A 23,547-nucleotide genomic window follows, 5' to 3' on the forward strand; every position below is an offset into this window, starting at 1 on the left:
GTAAAAACCAGAATGTATTTTTATTTCAACTTGGAACAATATACTAAAATTTTGTCATTTTAATCCCATAAGAAGAAAACTTCTATTTGGGAACATAAGATTAATTTAAAAAGACAAAGCTAATTTGTTTCTATGTTCCTTCTAAATTCATGTAATAAATCACATACCACTAAAAAAAGCAAAATTTCCTGGTGAAATTTGTTTTTGCTTTGTCAGCACATTGCAAAAAAGTTTGTCCTTTTAAAAACTTGGAAAAATATTAATATTTTCAGGAAGTGTTATTGTATTTAAATAATTTCCCAATAGAAAAATGTTATAAGGGACAGAGGGTAACTACTGTTTTTGTTATGACACTTCCAATGTGGTATTGGGACTTCGCTACCCTAGATGTTAAACAAATTTGGGGTTGTTTGCAGTTTATTTCTTTCCTCCAACATATTATATTTTCTTCAATGTAGTTTTTCTCAATTTCATGGATTAATCACACACTATAAAATTGGAGCTTTATGTATGAATATCATAGATCATGAGCTGAAGAGACATGAGCTTTGGCAGGAAGAACTTGCTAAGAAGAAGAAAGCTGATATCCTTTTGGTATGCTGGGGCAATTTGATAGCTTCTGACTTGTCTTCATTGCTGTTGTTGAGTTATTTGAGATCTGCATGTAGCAACTTTTATGAATGCTGTAGAACTTACTAGAAAGTGAAGAATGTAATTGCAGGTATGAAAAAAAAAAAAGCCTGAAAAGTGAGAAGTTTGTGCTGCTGAAGAGATTAAATCAATTAAAATAACCCCAGAAAAAAACTTAGTTTTATTTTATCAGTAGTATATCGTGAACTTTTTTTTTTGTTACTATTAGACTTTTACATGAGGGACTAATTTTGTTTTGTTTTTTGTTTTTTAACATGCTGTGGATTGCAGGTTTAGCAAAGTTGGTTCTCCTGTAGATATTTTTTTTTCATTAGTGATCGGATAACCCCTCTGTGAACAATATTCATCCAGACTGTGTAACTTTCATCTAAACTCCTTAACTTCTACTGTTTACTTGATGAAGATCCTGAAAATCAAACTCTGAAAAAGGATTATGAGAAAACTTACAAGAAATACCAAGGTTTGGTTGTCAAGCAGGAACAGCTACTGAGAGGTACCAAAGCCAAACAGCAAATCTTTTCCTTACTTGTGAGCATGGGTAGAGAATCCTACTGGATGCTTGTTACAATTAGGAGGACTTAAATATACTGAATGTGTGAAGGAATGTGGGGAGCTTTAGCAAAGAATAGGGAGATGATGACAGCTTATTAAAGTTGTTTGATAGTATTAGCATGCTAACAATGTATGCTAACAATTCTTAAAACAGTCTACCAAGCTTGGTGAAGTAGCAAAAGAGTTGACTTTACTGTTTTTTGCTAGTGGTATTGGTCTGGGGGTGAGTTGGGTTTTGTTTTTGCTTAGCCAGAAAGTTAAAGCATGTGTCTGACTTTGATTGAGTAGCTTTTAATCTGTTTATTTCAGTTTTGTCTTCAAATAGACCATTTCAATCTAATGTTAAGTGTAAGTGGTAAAGCCCTCCTGGGAATAGTTTTGCAAAATTCTCCCAGGAAAAGTTTTGTTTGTTTGTTTGCCCGTTGTCTGTCTTTTCACAGACTAGGAGAGTAGGGGAGGTGGTTTGATTTGTTTAGGTTTTAGTGTTTTTTTTTGTTTGTTTTTTTTTTTTGGGGGGGGGGGTACTGATTCCCATCAGAATAGGGAAAAAAAAACTTTTAAAAAGCTTCTAGTGATCATAAATTTTATGATATAATTCTTTTGCGAAGCCAGTTTTAGAACTATAATATTTTTAAAACTTTCTAAGAATTAATAAAAACCACTAATGGTGAATTTTCTTCAAAATGCATTGGGAAGAGAGTGGAACAATTCTGTAAGTCTTAACTAATGTATGTAAACTCGTTTAGTTTCAATGTCTTTAATCTGTTGGTATGATTTGTCTTGACTTTCAGTTGCTCTTTACTTGCTCTTAAATCTTGCTGAGGATACTCGCACTGAGCTGAAGATGAGAAACAAGAACATTGTCCATATGTTAGTGAAAGCACTGGATCGAGACAATTTTGAGCTGCTTATCCTGGTTGTATCTTTTTTGAAGAAACTCAGCATTTTTATGGAGAACAAAAATGATATGGTAAGGCTCATAGCAATCCACTGCAATATTGGGAAGGAATGCACACTCTCTAGACTCTGAGTGGTTGGAGGGAAGAGGGAGATGTTTCTGTCTTCACCCAAAGTTTCTATATCCTTGGTTGTTTTGGCGTTTTGGTTTGGTGTGGTTTTGGTGGGTGTGTTTTTTCTTTTCTTTTTTTTTTTTCTTTTTGTGTGTGTGACAGGAGGGGGTTGGCACTACAAAAATGAGTAGAAGGGGGAAAGGCAAAGACCAGCTGTAGCATGCTACAAAAATCTCTGAAGAGCTGTGCCACCCCCAAAATACCAAAATATGACAAAAGGAATTTCAAATTTTGAAGTTAGTACCCCCAAAGTCTTGTCATATGTGCACTTAAAGGTGTCTGTGACCTTTTCCCCCCAAATTGGACTCTTCTGTCAATGTGTTAATGTCCCTACCATGTATTAGCTTGGAAAGGGAGATAGTTATCCATTAGCAGTCTGTTAGACTAATCTACTTCTTTCCAAAGTCAGCTTGGTCTTCAGAGGCAGCTCACAACTATTCCTTCATGCTGCCATGAGGTGGAGGCAGCAGTACTTTTCTTAAGCTTCTGTAGGTAAAATTTTAAATATTGTTTAGCATGTTCCCAATGGCAATGATATAGAACATGCCTTCACCTTTGTACCTAGGTATGCCATTTGTTAATCAAAGTGCTAAATTCTCCTTATCCAAGAGGTAGTCTGAGACTCCTGTCACACTTGGATTATTCACTGAGAAGGTTTGTGTAAATGCAATAGAAAATTAATTCCATCCTTGTTAGTGGAATTCTGTTATACCTCTTGTCTACACTGTTTGGTGAACATGCATGTGCATCTCTCATTTATATAAGAGTATCTTATTTCTTAAAAATAAGACACCAAGCACATGGTTTTGAGGAATGTAGACTATTTATCAGGTGATTGGTCTTTGATTTAATTTATAGTTGTGTAGTGGCCTGAAGCACTTTATTAGGAAAATAAAGATTAGCTCTGCAGCCCACTGATTTGCTGGCACGCTTTTCACATTCCATTTGATTTAGAGGAAAGACAAATGAAACAATTGTGGAGTTTATTTTATTGCAGAGCATTTGAACAGCCATGAAAAGACTTCTGAAAAAATTTCTGTGCTTCAGATTAGCTGCATGTTAGAACATTTCTATTTGATAGTAGAAGTGCATACTTTTTTAAAAAAACATTATAATAGAAGCTACCAGTGAAGGAGAAGATGTTCTGATGTTTGTATCAGAAGCAATAACACACAAATTTTGAAGACAAAATGAACCAAGACCAGTTGTGCAGTGCCTAATTGAGTAAAACTAAATAATCCATCTATATTTATAGTGCATTCTTTCCCTTGGTATTCAAATGCCGTATTAGATTCAGAGCAATGAAGTAGGAGTTCTTGCTATCTGATTGTTTTTGATCAAAGATATCTAGTCGGTTATTTGAATATTACCCTATGCTATATGGTGAGAGCACATAGCATAGGTTCTTTTCTTAGAATTTATTCTCCGCATATGTATAACGGAAAGACTACATACATGCGAAAATTTGAAGAATACAAAGTAATTTTATTGCTTTCTTCTGGCCAGAGAAGATTCTATGAGGCAGAGAATGAAAGCATTCAAAAGATTTAACAAATAAAAGCAGAGAAATGTTGTTTAAAAGATGATAAAAACTTTCTGAAGTATTGCCAGTCTATGATCAGATGTCTTTTCTGGCTGGTAAAGAGAACATGATCTCAGGAATTGATACCACTTAGATTCCATTTTTTTTTTAATTTGAAAGTGATACATGTTTCAAGATGACTTTCGTACTTTTATTAAATTAATGTACAGGATGGCATGCCTTTCCTGAGAGCACATGCAAAGTTTGGTCTAGGAGTTCATTGAAATTCATAATGAAAGGTCTCAAATTCTTTTTGGATGCCAGTATTCAGTCTGTCCTGTTTGGGTATCTGTTCGACTTTAATGTCAGTTGCTCCAGGGTTACTTATGTTTAAATTTAAAATGAGCTGCTCCCCTCCTGCCCTCCCACTCCATTCCTGCAAGTGATGTCTTCTGACCACAGTATTCCAACTGTGGGGAATGTTTCCAGGACAGCTGAGCTGTTTGGTTCAAAACTTTTTATTCACCATTACCCAGTAACCCAATACTTAAGTCAGTTAGTTTTAATAGTAAGGCTGCTTCAGATGAAAATGCGTTGACAGTCACTACTGTGTGTGGAAATTGCACTTGTGTGTGCAAATTGTGTGAACGTATAAAACAGGGCTTTTAAACTGAACAAAGTTCACGAAGTTAAGTTTAAATGGACTGTGAACTTGATTCTTTTCTTTGATATACAGGTTGAAATGGATATTGTTGAAAAACTTGTCAAAATGGTACCCTGTGAACATGAAGACCTGCTGAACATCACTCTTCGACTCTTACTGAATCTTTCCTTTGATACAGGCCTGAGAAATAAAATGGTGCAAGTTGGTCTGCTTCCCAAACTCACTGCACTTCTAGGTATGTTTCCTCTTGCTCTAACAGACATTTCATGAGGGCCAGTGAAGTGGTGGGCATCACAACAGTGTGCCTAAAGTTTGCTAGGTCTTTTATTTATTTATTTCTCAAAGAACTATCTCTGTCTCCTGTCTTTCTATCATTCAGATCATCTTTTCAGATGAAGATTTAGATGGAAGTCTAAAATAATGAAGTTTCCAGTAGACTAGATTCCCATTTTTTCTTAAACTGTTGAATCAGTTTTCTTCTCTTTAAAACAACTTTGATAGCTAACTGAGAATCATTAGAGCTGACACTTTAATGATGCTTGTATTTTGGAAGAGTGCCCAGGAAAAATAGCCAGTTACTTCAGGGAATTTAGCTGATGGAGATACCAACTACCTCTTGTTATAAACCTGCATATGCCTACTACTTTTAGTTAGTGTAGTGGTCCAGATAAAGAGGTTAGACTTGAAGCTGGCAAAGTTGGGAAACTTCTAGGCAGGACAGTTTTTTTAGACTTTAAGCTTGACTGTAATTTGTGGTGTGCCCTTGTGAGTACTTAAGATACAAATTAATTTTTTTGTTGGCTGTATGGGAGAGCTATAGAGGCAGTGAGGAGTTTGGAAAAAGCGCAAGGTTGTCTGATTTGTTCCTGTACACTGGAGTTTTAGAGAGGAAGCTTTTATTGCTCCTTGCACGCTCTTTGGCTGATACTCTATAGAAGCTGCTTTTGGGTGGATATGCTGCATGTTTAGTAGGGTTTGGCTCTAAGAATTGCTGAGTGCTTGCTTTTAAATGGGAGCCAAGAATCTTGTACTGCAGGGTCCGAAGCACATAACGCTCTGATGCAAGACTTCGACAAAGTTTTCTGTGATGTGTTGGGATTGAGATGTACTGAATCCAGTGCAGCTGGCGTATCCAGATTTAATGGAGCAAGTGGAATGCACTCCACTGCAAGTGAATCCATGAGCTTTCTTTCCTAATTTTATACAGTCTTAAAGTCTTAAAGTCTTCTCAACTTTACATTCAACCTGAACACTACCTTATTTCTGTTTAGTGTACAAGTTAGTACTGTGAAAATTTGCGCTGGTTTGGAAGTCTTAATGGTGACAGTGACTAACGTAATGGCTACCTGATGTATCCTGAAATGCCTCAGATCTGTTCATGCTCTCTGCCCCCAGTGTCTCCACTTCCAATCATTTTCCAGGCTGAGTTAGGAGGAAGAAGAAAAATTGCATTTGGAATCTCTTCTTCATACTTTTCTCTCCAGACAGAGTTATTTGACAGCAAAGTACGCTAAGAAGTTGAAGCTGGCCAGGAAATACTTTCTCTCGTTTGAGAGAAGATATTGCTAGGTAGCCTGGTTCAACTTGGATCATAAGCTTTTTGGAGGAGGAACTTCTCTTGTTTGTTTTTAGCACCCAGCACTGTGGTCTAGGACTGGGTCTAGGACTTCATGGACAGCTGCCATGACTTGGATCACCAAGATGTCCCAGCTCCCACAAATTCTCTATTTCACACTGATGTCAGATTAAAATCATTAGATACCCACTTTCTAATGCCTAACTCTAATGTGCAGAGGAGAATTTCTCTTCAAATGCAGTTCTGGACTTAGTCATAGACCTGTTAGAATAATCTGTAGTAAATTCTACTACTACTTCCAGAAGTACTGCTGCCTGTGCTTGACTCCATGGTCAGTTCTTTCCTTGATGTGGAAGTTTTCACCTCTTTTCATTGTGTGGAGGCATTTGCTGTTTTCCTTAGCTCCTTTCTTTAGAATTGCTTGATGCTTGTTTTGCAGTGTGCTGATCAGAAAAACAGAAGTGTTAACTGTTCTTGTTCCTGTTTCGGAAGCCAGCTCTGATTCACAAGAATCTTCTTGATATGGTGATTCAGATAATTCCCCAAATACATAATTGTATGTGTCCTGGATTAGGGAAGCTTGTAACATAATAACAAAATAACTGTGTGCTGGGTTATTTGGGCATTTAAAACACATTACTCAAGTCAGTACCCTTCAGTTTAGATTTGCAGGTTGCCTTAAAGTGCTAACACACCTTAGCAGCTGTTGACAAGTTGCCATACAGCTCCTAATACCAAGAGGTCAAGCTTGTTGACTCAGTCTATAGAAATTTACCATTTGTGCATGCTGTGCCTTTCAGTCTTTAGCACTGGATTTGAGATGAGTATAAATTAAGTGCTTAAGAGGAGAGTTGAGATTGCAAATAAGTAATGGACAGGATTTGTCAGGCAGACTGAGCACTGAGGTGGCCTTCTTTGACAGTCCCTCGTCTCGAGGGACATGCAATGGCTTGAGGGCAGGATGGACTTGATATGAAAGGTAGATTGAGGCTCGAAGTTGAGGGAATGGACTGGCTTAAACTGAGTTAGCAAAGGAATGGACTACTTATGGCATGGATATATTGGAGGAGAATGGCCCTCTTTCTTCCCTTCTTGCTTTAGATCGTTGAGGCTGCTGCTGAAAGCATGGACACGAGAAATTCTGCTTGGTCTTGGTTTCCATTTTAATTAGTCTTTTCTTTTTAATAGTGCCAATGCTTGCTTCCTCATGTAGCTTTGCCAGTCAACACCACTTGCTAGTTTTCCTGGCTTCTCTTCACAAGTCTGAAGTATTGTATATGACAAGACTCCTCCTGCTCTTCCCTCCAAACACCCAAGTTAATCAACTGCAGCTGATCTTTGTTATGCTCTGAATCTCAAAGAGCTGGGTGCAGCTGAGGGAAATTTAGTTTCAGACTTGCTGATCAGAAGCTGGAGCAGAGCTGTGGAGGCGTTTAAGATGTAGCCTGTTGTTCTCAGGTTTGTCCATACACAAGCTGCTTGAAAGGCTGTGGAAAGAAACTTTCATTTCTGTGATTTTGATTCTCCTTGTAATTCCTGAGTCTACAGAGTAATCATTTTTTAAAAATCCACTTTCTGTGTGAATGTTTTAATTGCCAGATATGTGGTTTCAGTAGGCTGCGGTGAGAATTCAGGTGAATTCACTGAGTGGTTTAAATTGGATGCTTGCCTAAGATGTGGAAAACCCAGGTTCACTGCCTTCTGATCATCACTGTGGAAGAAGAGCCCAAACCAGTGTGCTGCAGGATATTCTGGAGAGATGCTGCTCTTATTTCGCTTTGCATGGAATAGCTCAAGCAACATGAAATAGGAGCTACTTGCCTCAAAAGTATTAGAGTTTTGTTAATGTATTTGCTTGTGGGTAGTATACAGGTTAAAATTGGGAAATGTAGAATTAAGCCTTAAGAAAGCAGATGCAGATTCTTCCTTTCTCCTGTGGCCGCCCTTTCACTGTTGGGCAAAAAGGGAAACACTACTCCTATACATAGTCCTTTTCCTGGATTTGTGATGGGTTTCTACAGGAGAATGCCTTGGCAGGAAGTAAAAAGTGTTATGTCTACAGGGAAGAATAGGAAGAGTCACCTCTTGTTCGGACCAAATCCACTTTGTTTTTCAGTTAACTGGCCAAATCAAATACAAAATTTTTAGTATAGCTCTCTTAAATACATGCACATCTTGTGGTTCGCATCCCTCTAATAAGGATGCTCTTAGGGCTGTGTACAAGTTTTTGTTTGTTTTAGTCCTTTCTGAAGCAAGAAAAATAGTTCTACATTCTCTGTGAGAACAGTAGGGAGTGTGTGTAGCAAACCCAGCTGAGTGCTGCTGTGTGTGTGATGGGAGGCTGCAACCTCCACTTAGTGAACCACTGTGGAGAAGAAGCTTCTCGCAGTATGGGGATGTGGTACTGGGGTTTCTGTATCCACCCGTGAGTTAGTCATTCCTCTGTAAAGGATATAAATGATGGTAAAGAATGGTATGGAAACCGTTACAGAGGGAACGATGGTGATGCTTGAGGGACAAGAGGAGTAGAGGAGATTTTTTTTTTTTTTTTTTTTTTCCTTCAATGAGTATCTCTGGATGCATTCAGGGAGCAGGATTATGATGTGCGGATTCATTCCTTTGAGCTGATGACTGTTATTAGGTATAGTAAAGATATAATGCTGTTCTGTTTTCGCTCCCTGGTGCAAACCATGTTTAAAGAGCGAGAACCCAGGATGCTTGGAAGTCAGGCCTTTCCATCACACCAACAAAGTGTGTCGACTTGGTTGCTTGAAATCACTAGCTGCTTGTGAAAATCAAGGTCTGATTGAATGTAAGTATTACTGACCTGAAAAATGGGTGTGTTGCAAAACAGTACCAGTTACAAATCCAGCCCTAACTGCAAGTGTTGCACAGTGTCACAGTGTTCATCTCAAAACAACATGAGGTGATGAGTACAAGCTGAAACCTTGTACTAGATTTCTAAGTACAAATTGTTATAACTGAAAGAAAATTCGCTTTGTGGGTTTGTATTTCCATTAAGCCAAGCAGATGAATTTGTTAAACAGAACTGTGAAATACAATGTTATTAGTCCCAAGCAGCAACAGTATAGTCTTCCCAGTTACAGTATATACTGAGTCTATATTCTTTATGAATATGACCATCCTGATTTGGATGCCTTCATTTCTTGGTGCTCCAAGACTTCGTAGAAGCATACTGAGAAGGAGTAAGTACTTCATCTTAATAGAAGTTTTAAGGGTTGTGTCATAGTTTGCTTACTCCACAATAGGTCAGACTTTTTGGAGTTGGAGATGGCCAGAGCAGGGAGCAACTTTAATCGTTCCTGATTTAGTTCTCACTGAAAAATCTATCTTCGATGGATTCATTGGTACAATTTTTGTATTTGTTATCTAAAATCCCTTCTGAAACTCCTGTAATTCCTCTGATATTTTTCTATTCTTTATAAATTAGGTTTAATGAGCAATCAAAGAATTGCCAAACAGTTGTAGGTTGGGTTTTTAAGCAATCAAGTCTTGATATGGTATGCAGCCAAGCTGGATTGTACATCAACTGCTGTTTAAAAACCCAAGGAGTAGTTTGTTCTCTAATTAATGGCACACTGTGGGTTTTTTAATGTCTGTTCCTTTTATGAAAGTTTCTTTTAAGAAGGCTTAAAGTAGATGTGTTCTCTTTATGAGTTCACTTGGCCTTTTTGTAATGAACTTATTATGGAGCTTCACACATCTGTTGGAAAACGGAGCTTCTTATAGGCTACTGCAGTGTTTTTTGCAGTTTTAATAAGCCTCGTTTATCCTATAAAGAAAGGTACATTTTCTTACCTGATCTAGTGAGCAAACAATAAGGGTCAGATGTGGCAAAGACCCTAACAAAAAGCACATGTCCAGCCATCAGGGTGAGGTAAAGTCATATCAAGATTGCTTGAAGTTATTAATGGCAGTAAAATTTATGCTTCCTCCTGTTTTCCCAATTAAATTGAGAAAACTCCCCCCCCTGCCCCCCCGAGGTGGCTCTGCAGCAGCTGGTTCTAATACTTGTTGTGTGAATATTGCCTAGGGTGTCTCTATTCCTTTATAGTAGAAGCTGGCTGAAGCACATTAAGTAACAGTTCAATTGCAGGGACCAGTCTGTTGGAAAGCAGTAATTATTAAGGGATTTATTTTAATGGTAGGTATTTTATCATTTGTGGTGAGTATGGTCAAAGTTTAAAAAACAAAACAAAGCAAAAAAAAAAAAAAAAAAAAAAAAAAAAAACTGAAGTTCAACTTCTAAATATCTCTTAGCTAAATAAACAGTTTTGCTTTCAATAGTGCTGAGAACCTGGTATGTCCTGCTGGCTTTAATGGAACATCAGGTTCGCAGCATCCAGAATCCAGCAGTTATTCACATACTTTATCTATGGATTTAGTCAGCAAACTTTTTAGTATTGTTAAAGAAAAGTTGGCTTCTGATGTTGGGGAATATAAAATTCAAGGTAGAAAGGCTACAGTATTGCTAATACTATTTTTTAAGCAGAAATAGGATCCCCGCAGACTTTGTTTTTTAGGGCAAAAGACTTCACCTGCTGCATGCTAATGGTTAGTTGTCAGGAAAGAGTAACTGAAATTTGCAGCATCATAATCATTATATTTACTTGGAAGTTTTTGAAGTTTATTAGTGAATGTTTTTCTGATTTCTTTAGTTTCTAACTGTCAAAAGTTAGAAACAAAGTGTTTTTTCAATTTTGTAGCTGTTACTCAGATTAGCAATGATCTGTTTGTACTTCGACTATGTGACTTCAGATGAGTGGAAGCTCATTTATACAGTTTGCTGCTCACAAGTGCACCTGTGTATTTAGCTATATTATTAGCTTTTTTTTTTTTAAAACTGAAGAAGATAATGTTGATGTAAAGCAAAAGAAGCAGTGAATGTCATGTGTTGACTGAAAACAGAAATGCTTAAGGTAGCAGCAAGGACTGAAGTGGTAGAGATGGAGCAATTTAGAATTGAGGGAACTGAGGAACTGAGTTGTCAGAAGCTCACTGATCTGATGAGCAGGAAGGATCCCATTTCTTGTGTGACCCTACAGTATGTTACTTCATATTGAAATGAATTCTTTGAATTGCATTGCAGAGGCAAATTAATACTTATCAGTAGAATGTAAATCTAGTCAGCTACATGAAGTGTTGACATCTTAAAGCTTTACAGGCCATAACTTGGATGCCTAAAGCATGGCAGGACAGAAACAACTAACTCCAGTTTCTCAGAAAATCTCCATAAGAAAGGGATGAAACACTTCTACTTTTCTTCCTAATCTGTGGCAAAATCTTCGTAAAGCCTGTATGAGGGCCAAGGTAGGAGGGAGATAGAAGCACCTTTCCCAGATATCTTATGAAGTCTCTGGGTAAAGGGATAGTCTCACAGGATCATTTGGAAGAATTTTGCAGATGTAGCAGTCACATAGATCCCAAAGTTTTTACAAGCTCAGACCTAAGAGGGAGGGCCAGTTCACCAGTTCACTTGCTTTTTGGGAACAGGGAAGCATTTTAACTCAAAAGAGCAGTGTTTCTGCTCTTTGTCTTAGAGTTCCTCAGATCGTCATCTCTAGTGCAGGACACCATGTGCAGGTTTCTCCATGTCTGCAGCTGGTAAGGTAATAAGTCCTTTGCAGATTGATAGTATTATCTTTAGACCCTTTGAGCTTAGGGGGAGAAGAGAAATACTGCCATTAAATTCTCCTTATACAAATAACTTGTTTCTTTGTCATGTATGTCTCTGACATACAGATGCTTTGCAGGATGGGAACATAATTTGTATCTCAGTAAAAGAAAGCTATTTGTTGTACAGCAGGAGCCTCAGATGTCTTTTTTTTTTTTTTTTTTTGAACCCTCCTTTTGGAAAAGCTACCAGATCTGTGAGAAACCCTTTCAGGTCATCAGTGAATGATCTTTTAAATAATAAAGCTGTCATATTTCCAGGATAAGAGGAACACAATTGAGTTATTTATCTTTCTACTGAAAGACTTTGCCTCTAAGAGAGTATACTGTTGTTGGCATAGGGAGTGGTATCTCTTGAGTAGTACAGAATTGTAAATTGTCATTATCTGGGAGACTCGAAAGCTCTACCAATATGTAACTCCACTTTGGAGGCTTAATGGATTTGAACATTGGCTCTGTGCTTCAGAGACTTCCATTGAAAGAGGAATAAACAAGATCTAAACTGTAATGCTAAATTAAAAACTAACATAATTTATTTTGCAGTGTGGTGAGTAATCCCTTTCTCAGAGTGGAAGGTAGCATCCTTTGTTGTGGTGTGTTCTTTTGCTTTGTTTTTGTTTGAGCAAGAGTATCTTGAAACACCTTAGCTGCACCATCCATTTGGAACTGAGGCTCCTCTGAGGAGGAGCTCTTCCTGTGCATGAGAGAGCTAGGAGCACAAAAAACCTCCGTCTACTTCTGTTCTCATTGAATTCCAAACAGATAGACTTGTCTGGACTAAAAATACCCTTGAAGTCTGAATATTTTCTAGTAATCGTAATTGGAGTAATTGATGTGGTTTAATGAAATATAGTGCAGATATGGCAAGATATGCGTGCTTCCATAAGTCTACATTTAATCGTATAGCATTTAATGTACGTAGCTTGCTGGAAGTCTTGCGTGGATTTTTTCCCCACCTACTTTAGAAGTGCAGTTTTTACTTAGTTTAATCCCGATGAAGAACAACCTCTTCTAATTTTCGGTTTCTTATAATAATGGTAGGTGGGTTTTTTTGCTTTTTAAAAATTTATCTCTTGCTTTGCTTCTTGGTCCTCACCTATCCCAAAAAATTTCTTGCATGGAGAAAGGAGAAGGGAAGTAACTTTATCTTCAGGAATAATCCTGTTGCCGTCTGCTTTGTCTCTACCCAGAACCCAATAATTTTCCAGTTTGTGTGAATTTGAATCAGTTCAAGCGTGATGGGCTGTAGGACGTTCTAAATAACAGGAATGTGGTTCCTCTGTAGAAAGAGCAATCCTTAAGAAAGGACATGATATCTAAATTTAGTCAGTATATAGTCTGCCTAGTGGTTCCACCTAGTCTCCTTTTACAAGTAGTAATGATGCAGTAAGGGGTTTATTGTGTATTTATTTTCCTGTCTGTCTTGTATAGAGTTCAAGACAAAGAAATTGAGTCTGGGGCTCCAAAGTGCAACTTCCTTTTTTGTCTGTATCTCTAACTTCGACATTAAATAACTCAGCCTCATTTAGTCGTTCGTTAGTCATTTGCTTAGAAAATACCATTATACTTCCTTCTTTGTTTTCCAGGAAAGAGTGCATATCCATATTTAAGATGTGGCATGTGCTTAGTTCTTTAAATTTTGTTTTCTCGATTTTTTTCTTCAAAATCATGCTTATAGTAGGCAGCTGGTTTCAAATACAGTAAAGGTGGCACAATAATGATTATTAGTCTGTAATTAATAACATCGTGTATTATTTACATAGTCTAGTCTCTTTGGGTATGAGCAGATTTGCAAACTATTTCAGGTTCTCTTGATAAAGTAAACTGACATATCCAGTATGATTTGTATTTACATATGTAAATCAAACCAGTATGTGTCTAAGCCACGCATGGAGTAACTTAGTCCAAATGTTTCAGAGTTGGTTACCAGAAATAATATGGGATGGAGTAAAACTGAGATAACTTTCTATAGCTTTTTTCACAAGAACATTGCTAATTACGATACGCATGAATAAATTCTTTTTGGTTTTAGTGTAAATAAAGTTTCCCGACAATAGTGAGAGACAGTGTATAGAGATGATGCTTAGTTTGTGACATTCTTATCCCTCTAGATTTCTTATAATTTGCCTAACTTTGCAGCAGATTTGACTTAAATTTTGATATTCTCTTCTTGAAACTGAAATACAGATTTGCTCAGCAATAACAGCTTCATTTGAGTTCTGTTTTTGATGTATGCCAGTTAATGTTTTGCACATGGGTTGGACAGGGTATATTTAGTATCTAGTGTGGAGGTGCTGGTGATTCCATGATGGCTATATGAATTACTGATATTGTTCCATTTGGATAGTGTAGCCTGTAATTGAACACAAAGAAATTGAAGCACAGGAAGTTCCACCTGAATGAGAGGAGAAATTTTTTCACTGCGAGAGTGACGGAGCACTGGACCAGGTTGCCCAGAGAGGTTGTGGAGTCTCCTTCTCTGGAGATGTTCAAGGCCCGCTTGGATGCAACCCTGTCTACCATGCTCTGGGTGACCCTGCTGAGCGGGGAGGTTGGACTAGATGATCTCCAGAGGTCCCTTCCAACCTTACTGATTCTATGATTTGATGATAATTCATATTCTTATTGCTGTTTAAGCATTTGAAAGCTGAATGCTGCTGCTGAAAATTGGATTGGCATTTCAGCTCTGCAACTTTAGGGATCCTCTCTTGTTATCATGAAGCTAACGGAGGCTCTTTAATTTTAAGCTTGAGGTCTCAACTAGGACTAGATCTTGTGATCAAGAAACTGTTTCTCTTTAGCTTCTGCTACTGGGATCATTCAGTCCTTAACCTTAGTAAGATCTAGGTGAGGAATTAAGGCTTTGGTCCAAAGGACTGGCACATGGCTTCTTATTAATGTTCAAAGGCTAAAAATCTGAAGCCATTTTGAACTCGGAACCCATCATGTATTTATTTCCCTCTCTAATTTGCAGAAAACTAGTTGTGAAAACAGCCCAAGGGACCTGATATTTTTCCATCCCAGCTGCTCCAGCTGAACTACAGCTGCAAAAAAAAAAAAAAAAAAAGTATTGTTTCTATAAACTGTTGAGTGTATTTTATAACACAATAATTCCCACAAAATCAGTAACTGCAGTTAATGACTGGTTTGTTAAGGCATTAACTGCACTCAGCTGGGAATGACCAATTTCTCTGGAATGGTTGTATAAGTACTAAGGATAATTCAGTAACACTTTCAAATAATTATTTGGTTAATTAATGGTAAATTCTTGTGGAAATCCTATCAAAGAACTTGTGACCCCCACGTTTAATATCCAATGAGTTCATTATGATTCATGTTTACTACCATAAATACCAGAAGAATCCATAATGACTGGACCATTATTTTCCAGGGCCGCCCTTACCGCTTTAGGCGATTTGGCTATTCCACCTTGAGTCATAAAATGCTTGATGCTCAAAACTACCAGCGTTTGTAGGCCGCAACTTTCTGGCACCCCACCGAAACTTTGGTGATTTTTATGAACAAGTTTGGCAGAAATCTTTTTCTTTTCCCTCTTGCTTTTCCATTTGGGGGAGTAATTGATGCCTTCTGTACCAAGTCATAAGGAAGTCTTTTTTTGCAGTGCCTGCTTTTTTTTTTTGGTGGGCATCCTACAGTAGTGGTCAAAACTAACAGAAAAGGTGTCACTCCCGTGTTTCAAAAAGCTGTTCTTTGGCCAGATACTGGTCAGGGTTAGAACTTTTTACAGCTGGGTCTCCAAACAATGATTGTCTTAGGGATTTATTTGTTAGCTTTTAGATGAGTAAAACATACAAAAAAGATAAACTTGGTGCTGGCAGTGTGCATAAATAATGCTAAGTGTGTTAAGCATTGGAGCAGTCTTAAATTTCAGTCCTAATGTTTGTGTCTTAAATTGAGGCATGGAAAGAAGTGTGAAGAGCAATGTGTAAGCTGCTTTTTTTTTTTTTTTTTTCCTTAGCCCAGTGAAACTGGAGGGCATTTTTTTTTCTTATATTTACTTAGGAGAAGCCTTTAGCTATGTGTAGCATTTTTTTTTTTCATGCAATAGTTAGTTTTATAATGTCATTACAAATGAATGTGTCTGTAATGTAACTTCACAGGAGAAATACAAAAGATGAACATTTCGTTATGTTTGCTTAGAACAATTTGTATTATTTAGGCAAATATTGTAGAGTCTGTGCTTTTGTTTTAATTGTTTTAATTATAGCCACAATAGGTTTCAAAGTTGAGTGTTAGTCTTTCCCCAGTTGTTAGGTGTGTGGAAGGTTGTGGTTTAATCAGCTTTTTCATACAGATAATATTCCACTAGGGTCTGAGAGGTCAAATACTACTTTAGGCTTGACATGGGAAAGAATGTTTCACTGTTTTGGCAGATGGTAACTTGAAATGGCAACTGCCAAAAGTTTCATGGTTTTTTGGTTATTGAATTTTGGAAGAAGACGAAAATGTGTTTTTTCAGGATAAAAGTATCATATCCTTGCTTCTTAAAGGAAATTCTAGTTCCCAGTGATGAGTTTGCCTGGAGTGATTGCTGCTTGAAATCTTGATGCTCTTCCAAGGTGTTAAACAACTAATGTTCAGCTTAGCTTAAATAAAAGTGGGAAGTAAGCAATTTCTGATCAGGTATATGAGAATTATGAATACATTGAATAGTGATCTTATTACATCCTGGTCTAACTAATATAAATGTTCAGATGAGCATGCTATCCCATGTAGTAATGCAGGGCTAGAAGACAGACAGCTCAAGAGAATGCTCAGTCCACATTTCAGCAGTGAGCCAGGATCAAACGTATCTTGGTTGTTGCTAACAAACGTTTGTCTAAGCTGTTTTTATAGAACCTTTCAGTTAAATACTTCATAGCCTACTTGTATTTACTGTGCCAAGTTTTCTTGTATCTTTGTCTCTTTATTAAGTAGCCATTAATTATGAAAGTATACTATTACTGTCTTTGAATGTGTGAAAAACTCTTTTCCTAAACTCCTGGTGTGTGTGTGTATTTTTTTTTTCTTTGGTATGTGGATTGCATTGAATTTCTTCTACAAGGCTTTTTGCAATGGTAGTTCTTAGATTTTTTTTTTCTTTTCTCTCTGGCATTGGTATCATCTTTAGCATTTCACTTTAACTTTTGAGACAAGCTTGTTATTTCAACAAGAAAGTCTACATCTAAGTCAACATTGCATTTGCTATTTAATTTCCTACCTGGAAATCAGCAGAGATTTTCTCTGGATGGGCTGTCAGTATTAAGTGTTCCTTTCAGAAAATATATTCATTGCAAAGTGGGAATAAGGAAATATTTTCAGGTGCTGGGAAGAGGATAGTAGTCAGCATTGCCTTTGTTTCCTCTTTGCACAAATACATTGTTCATTTGGCTGTGCCAAGCAAGACCCTTTCATTAATATTATGTTTTTGTTTTAAATTTTCCACTCCTTAACTAGGTCTTCTGTGCTTTTCACTTTTCCCCTTGCTATTTAATACTTAAAAATATCAGGCTTATGTTAATATGGATTTTTTTTTAAACTTATAGCAAATGAGAACTACAAACAAGTAGCAATGTGTATTCTGTATCACATAAGCATGGATGATCGCTTTAAATCGATGTTTGCATACACAGACTGTATCCCACAGGTATGTACTTTTCTATATGATGCAGTGGTAAGATGCATCCTCCCACAAATGTGCATGTCTTCCTTCTTCATAGTATAGCTCACACTGACACCCGCAGGTGAAAGTGTGAACAGCTATGATGCTGCTGAGTGAATAGTGAGTTAATAGGGCAATTTGACTATTCTTGCTGTCTTTTAACAGTCCCACAAGAAAAAGATAGGTGGGGGATATTCTTTGTCAGTATTCCTAACCAGTGAGCAGCATCAGTGAGTTGGTAAAAATAAAGGTGACCTGATGAATCCCTACCAAAGACTGGGAATACTAAAGAGAGATTAAAATTTGTGCACAGTAGGTCCTTAGGGAACCTCATGGAAAGTATTTCCTTTACCATTTTAAGAGGCATTCTTTTCTGATCCCATTGGGTATCAAAATTTCAACGTCTACAGTATTACAGGATATGAGCTGGAAACCAGCCAAGCAGTGTTACATTGCTACGTGACAACCCCTTTTTTCTAACTGCAGGCACGCACAATAGGGGAGGCATGAAGACTGTATAGACGGCAATGAAATACTCTTCACTGATCTTTCAGGCTACAGTTTGTCTCATAACTCTTTGTCTCTAGTCGTACACTTTGACCCAAGCACAGAAACAACTTCCAGGAGTTTGTTTTTGGGGGTAGTTTTGTTTTGTTTTTAAACAAACACCAAATTTGCTCTTATCAAGCTCTTACCAGTCCTGATTAGGCTGGAGTTGAGAGTCTGTTGCCTAAGTGTAGAAGGCTCTTCAGTAGCTTTTTCAGAATTCCACCATGGTATCTTTTTTCCTGCCAAACATGTTTTTAACATCAAATGCATTCAGAACGGGAAGTTGCCATGGAAAGTTTTCAGAATGTTTCTAGTTTCTATTTCATGACAAAAATTGTAGTGTTTTTCCAAATACGGGAGGGGGTTTGGAGAGGAAGGGAGAAAGCTAATGGGGATAACTAGTGTATGTTACAAAGTGCTCTTGTAAACATTCTGCTGACTGCATTTTCTGCTACAAGAAGTAATTTTATGTTAAAGCATTTGCATGATATGAAGGACCTGCTTTGTTCTAAACAGTCACCTGCCAAACTAGAACTCATGCTTTGTGTTTCAGGGCTCACTTTTGATGTGCTTTCAGGGAATCTTGGCATGGTTCTTAGCTCCCCAGTGCCAGATGTAAAGAGCTATGGAAACTTCAGTGATATCATGCTCTGAGCTTTAGTGAACATCGTTGTTCTGATAGGCAGTGGCTGCTCAAAGTAATGCTAACGGGGCATTATCCAAAGCCCAGTGGAATAGGAAACATTCCCGCTGCCTTAATTGGACTTCGGCTAAAACTGCAAAATTCTAAGGATGCCTCTGGCTGTTGATGTTTCAGTGATCAATGTAATTATTCACAGATCGTGTTCAGAGGCTGTTTGAAAGGGAAAAGCTGGACAATCAGAGCATAAATTTTATTGATGAATGTTTAAAATTAGGACAGAATGACAAAGGTAGCAAAAAAAATAAGGGAAGTGAGTATGGCAACAAAGGAAGAAAACAACATTTTAAAAGATGCGCTGCTACTTGATTCTACCTTGGACTGCCAAATTTTCTTTTCAATAATAGCATTTGCCCTTTTGTGGGTTTATTTTGAGGGAAGGTGTATATCTAAACGGGCAAATATTCAGTAATGAATGTTAGGCTGTTGTTGAAAGTGATCTGCGGGTCTGTCCCCTGTTGTCGCTTTCAACGTGTAAAATGCTTGACAAGGGGCTTGCACGCGCTGTCCCGGGTAAACATCCTTGCGGCTTCGAGGAGTTAGTGGGTGCTATTCTAGTAACAGTTAAAAGTGAGTATTAACAGTTCATTCTTGTTTAGACCTCAGCAATGCGTGTTTTGTTTAAATAGGTGAAAATGCCATCCAGATGCTTATAAAAGCATTTATTGGTAATAACGTGGCCAATCAAAGGGCATGGTTAGGCAGTGATGTCATGGTGATATTTAATATTTTACCGCAGAGCAGTGTGCAAGGTTCTCCGCAGCTACCCACATGTTTTCCTCCACAGTTGTCCTGTTTGGCCCCTCTTTGATCTGTAAGCTTCTTTTCAGCTTAATGCTGGTAAACGTCCTCTCTTGACAGCACCCTTTGCTCCTGTCCGCCATTATCTGCTGAAGTTCAGAAACCAGAGCATCACTTCAAACAGCAGAGCTAGGGAGTAGCCAGTCAGGAGAGATTCCTGAGGCATGCAGTTCTGGCATAATCATTCAAAGATGTTTGAGCTGGGGCTGGGGAGGGGGTTGGACAGAGGTGTATGTGAACAGCGAGCTGTGGGGGTTGGCCTCTGGTCACTGGTAAATAAGTGAAGGCAGGTGCCAGAGAGTCTAGACACAGTGATTTCAGTCCTGGTCTGTGGTATCTGATACTCAATATGGGACTTGTCTGATTGAACACTACTGCCTCTTCATTGCACATGCTGCAGTCTTTTTACTGCCTTCCTGTTAAATCAGTAAAAGATGACAATGGACATAGTAAAAGCAGAACAAATTTAATTTTAATATTTCCTATTTGGCAGCAATTACTCTTCCTTTTGAAGTGGCACAAGGAGCAATCAAATTAAATGAAGACATAATGGGAAACATGGAGCTCGTACAAAACTATTATTTTAAAATTTGAACGGAGTTTAATTGAAACTGGGTATATTTTTTCTTTTTATAGAGAAGTAGTTCAGTAATTAACAGTGTAATCCCATCTCTTTTCTACAGATCTTGTATTGTGTTAGTAATGAGAATATTTCCCTTCAAATAACTTGAAGGGTTTCTAAAACCTCTTTTTAAAGGTTTTGTAGCAGAAGAGTTGCAGAGGTGATTTTTGAGTAGTCATGTTCTGTGTGTTAAGTAGTTGCATGCTTCTCTGCTTAATTTCTGCCTATGTGACAGTCAGGTTTATGGATTTAATAAACTAAAGGTTTTATAAGTTCTTCAACTCACCAGGGGAAATCTGATTCTGCCTTTCCAAAAGGAAGAAATCAGTGATAGCTTTTAAATCAGCACATGAAAGCCTCAGGAAAAAGACATTCATCACTTTGTTGCAACCTAGATATGTTTTATTTATCCAGAGATCCCTTTGGAATGACAACCTGCTATATGGCAATAGATAAACATACTGAACTGTTGCATTAACAGTTGTGGAGTGACATTCCTACAAGCCTGTTGTTCCAGATTAACGTATTTTTTCTCCTTTCTCTAAATGAATTGCTTACCCAATTTCTCTCGTGTTTAATGTATTACAAACTGTCTTGCCGCCAGGGGGCAAACATACAAATATTTAATGATTAGAGGAGTTTGTTCCCCCCTGCCTGGTGTCTGACACAGCTGAGCTGTATGTATTATATTTTTATGTCCTGTCTTATCTTTCAGTTCAGTTGTTTCTATTTCCAGTAATCTCAGTCTTGTCATCACATTGCTGTGCATTATAATTTTGACATGTCTTATGAACTGAACAGGTTTTAGGAGCAAAACGAGTGATGTCCTACAGCCCCTCAGTGGGGAAGTAGTGCTGCTTGTCTACTGTAGTGCTGGAAGAAATTAAATGGATGCATATGAGCCATGTTCATGTATTCAGTATGCTATGTAGTGGGCAAAATTAGAGTCGATATATGGCCTGTATTGTAATGGTTAATAGGAAAGCCAGGTGTATAAAAGGATGGCAATCTGAAGGTTATTTGCCTGTGGAATCTTCCAGGAATTCACTGACACTAAACTGTGGAACAGGATTATAAGCAACAGCCTTTTTATTTATGTTGACCTCGGTTGTTCCCTTTTCTAACCAGAAGAACAGAAGTACTACTGAGAAGTCTTTGGCTGGTATACAGTAGTGTTCAGCTCTAGCAATGAGAGCTGCAGAAATAAAACACATTGCTGCAAATTCACTACAGCTGATTTACTCATCAACAGAGTAATCTCAAAGCATAACAGTAGTACAATTATTTTGCAGTTAAATATCTGTTTACAGTGTCATTATTTTATTAAACAGCCAGGTATTACTCTGACCTTCCATGAACTAATAGTTGTTCTGTATTAAACCAACCTAAAACTTCAAAACAAACTTAGCCACTCAATTTTGTTTTTATATATATAAATATGTATACATTAAAAAATGTATAGATTAAAATCCTCCCCTTTTGCATTTTAGAAATGTTATTATCCCCAAATAGAGGAATCATACATCTTATCACTTTGACCTATGTTGTTTTCTTGTGTCTGTAGAAATGCTGAATTAAAAAAAAAAAAATACTATAGTTGACATAATAGCATTGCTCCTCTTCTACGGCTTTGGAAAGATCAATGAGTGACTTGTGTACTTGTGTTTCTTGGCAGTTAATGAAAATGCTCTTTGAGTGTCCTGATGAGCGGATTGACTTGGAGCTTATTTCCTTCTGTATTAACCTTGCTGCTAACAAAAGAAATGTGCAACTTATCTGTGAAGGTAAATGTCCTGAAACTCCGCTGTTTTATTGGGAATGGCAACAGTCTGTTAAGGTGTAAGTGCAGCAGTCTGAGTAGTGATTGCGAGGAAATGACCATATCCCTCTCAAATTGATCTTGGTGACAGAAGTGAGGCTGAGTAGCCATGCTTGCCCATATCTCTCATATGTGCAAGCTGTTCTGTAAAACACACTGGTGACATGAGAACTACGGTTACCTACAGAGACCAAGATTTTGTTCTATCTGATGTCTAAAATCTAACTTAGCTAATTTGTTTCACCTGCCAAAACCAAATTAATAGCATGGTGATGACTTCTTTCCTTTTTTTTTTTTTTTTTTTTTTTTTTTTTAAGGGGGGGGTATCTTTTGGGTTCTAGTGATTTGTTTTGTGGTTTTCTAGTGATCTGTTTGTTAGATGGGCTTTGATTTTTACTCAGTAGCTGAAAGCTGCTATCTCCTTAGCTCCTTACACTGCTTTTCAGGTTTCATTACTTTCATAGTTACATTTTGAAGCAGCACGTTGTTATTCAGTAGCTCCTTTTTTCACATGTACTCAAAATTTTCACCATTAACCTCTATAATATTAGAATTTAGATCTAAAAGGAACAATTGCAATCAACGAATTCTGTGGCCAGAAATTCCACTTAACACTTCTATCTTTAGCCATGTAGAAGAGGAAACAAGGATATCCAATTTTGCATTAAATAAAAAAAAAAAAAAGCAAACAGCACTTATTAACAAGGCAAGATCATCATTTAGAAACATAAAAGTGGGACTTTTCCTGTGCAGTCAGATACTTTGAATCTGCGTATGTGTTTTTATGTATATATTTCCACACAATGCATTCCATTATATTCTACATGACTGGTAAACAATCTTGTAAAGTATAATGATGTATTTGTTCCATGGAGTGAAGTGCAGAGGTGCAACAGCCGTGGTGCATCTCCACTCACTGTAGTGTATTAGTAATTCTTGACCTATTCTTCCATGAAGTGAAGGCGGGTGAGGACAATTTGTGAGTTTACAAAATGTTTAGGGCTTATGCTGGGAGCATAGGCAGAGTTGTCCTAATAATGGAAATGAACAGTGTGCCAGGCTTCTTTTAGAGGTGTAATCTGCACCTGGAGCATTTAGGTATTTATCTGACTTTCTATCATAGTGTGCCAGCAATACATATGGGCATAGTAGCTGTTTTATAGAAATTAATAGAATAGAACAGATTTTTTTCCTTTCTAAGTAAAACTTGGAAGCAGAAATAGTTTCTGTCTAGATTCTTTACCTTTCCCTTCTAGACTTTAAAAAAAAAAAAAAAAAAAAAAAAAAAAAAAAAATACTTTCCAGTACTTGGCTAGTACTTTCCTTGTTTTTGTTTGAAGGTTTTATTAAGTGGTTGTTTCTTTTCAGGAAATGGTTTGAAAATGTTAATGAAGCGAGCTCTGAAATTTAAGGACCCACTGTTAATGAAGATGATCAGGAATATTTCACAACATGATGGGCCAACTAAAAATTTGTTTATTGTAAGTACTGGCTATTCCCTAATGTGATCTGTCTTTTCCTATTGGAAAGGACTCTGGATTTAGACAACTGCTGTTTTTTGCTGTTACAGGTATCCTCTTTGGTCCATATCCACTTTTACTCATGTTGATTGATTAGTACTTACATTTTGTTCTGTAAGGCTATTTCAGTTGATGAGTCAAACTT

At 37.4% G+C, this 23,547-nt stretch overlaps 1 protein-coding gene across 2 annotated transcripts in view; it reads left to right on the forward strand.

Moving 5' to 3' along the window:
- Window positions 1–23,547, forward strand: part of KIFAP3 (kinesin associated protein 3) — a 70,608-nt gene that overhangs the window by 10,348 nt on the left and 36,713 nt on the right. For both annotated transcript variants that reach the window (XM_062581866.1, XM_062581867.1), the window contains exons 7-13: window positions 459–583; window positions 1,046–1,144; window positions 1,995–2,173; window positions 4,532–4,694; window positions 17,276–17,376; window positions 21,739–21,847; window positions 23,251–23,363. In XM_062581866.1, coding sequence (XP_062437850.1) covers window positions 459–583; window positions 1,046–1,144; window positions 1,995–2,173; window positions 4,532–4,694; window positions 17,276–17,376; window positions 21,739–21,847; window positions 23,251–23,363 — 889 coding nt within the window. The remainder of the gene's footprint in view (window positions 1–458; window positions 584–1,045; window positions 1,145–1,994; window positions 2,174–4,531; window positions 4,695–17,275; window positions 17,377–21,738; window positions 21,848–23,250; window positions 23,364–23,547) is intronic.

Source organism: Rhea pennata, chromosome 8 (genome assembly GCF_028389875.1).
Source record: "Rhea pennata isolate bPtePen1 chromosome 8, bPtePen1.pri, whole genome shotgun sequence".
Taxonomy (NCBI): Eukaryota; Metazoa; Chordata; class Aves; order Rheiformes; family Rheidae; genus Rhea; species Rhea pennata.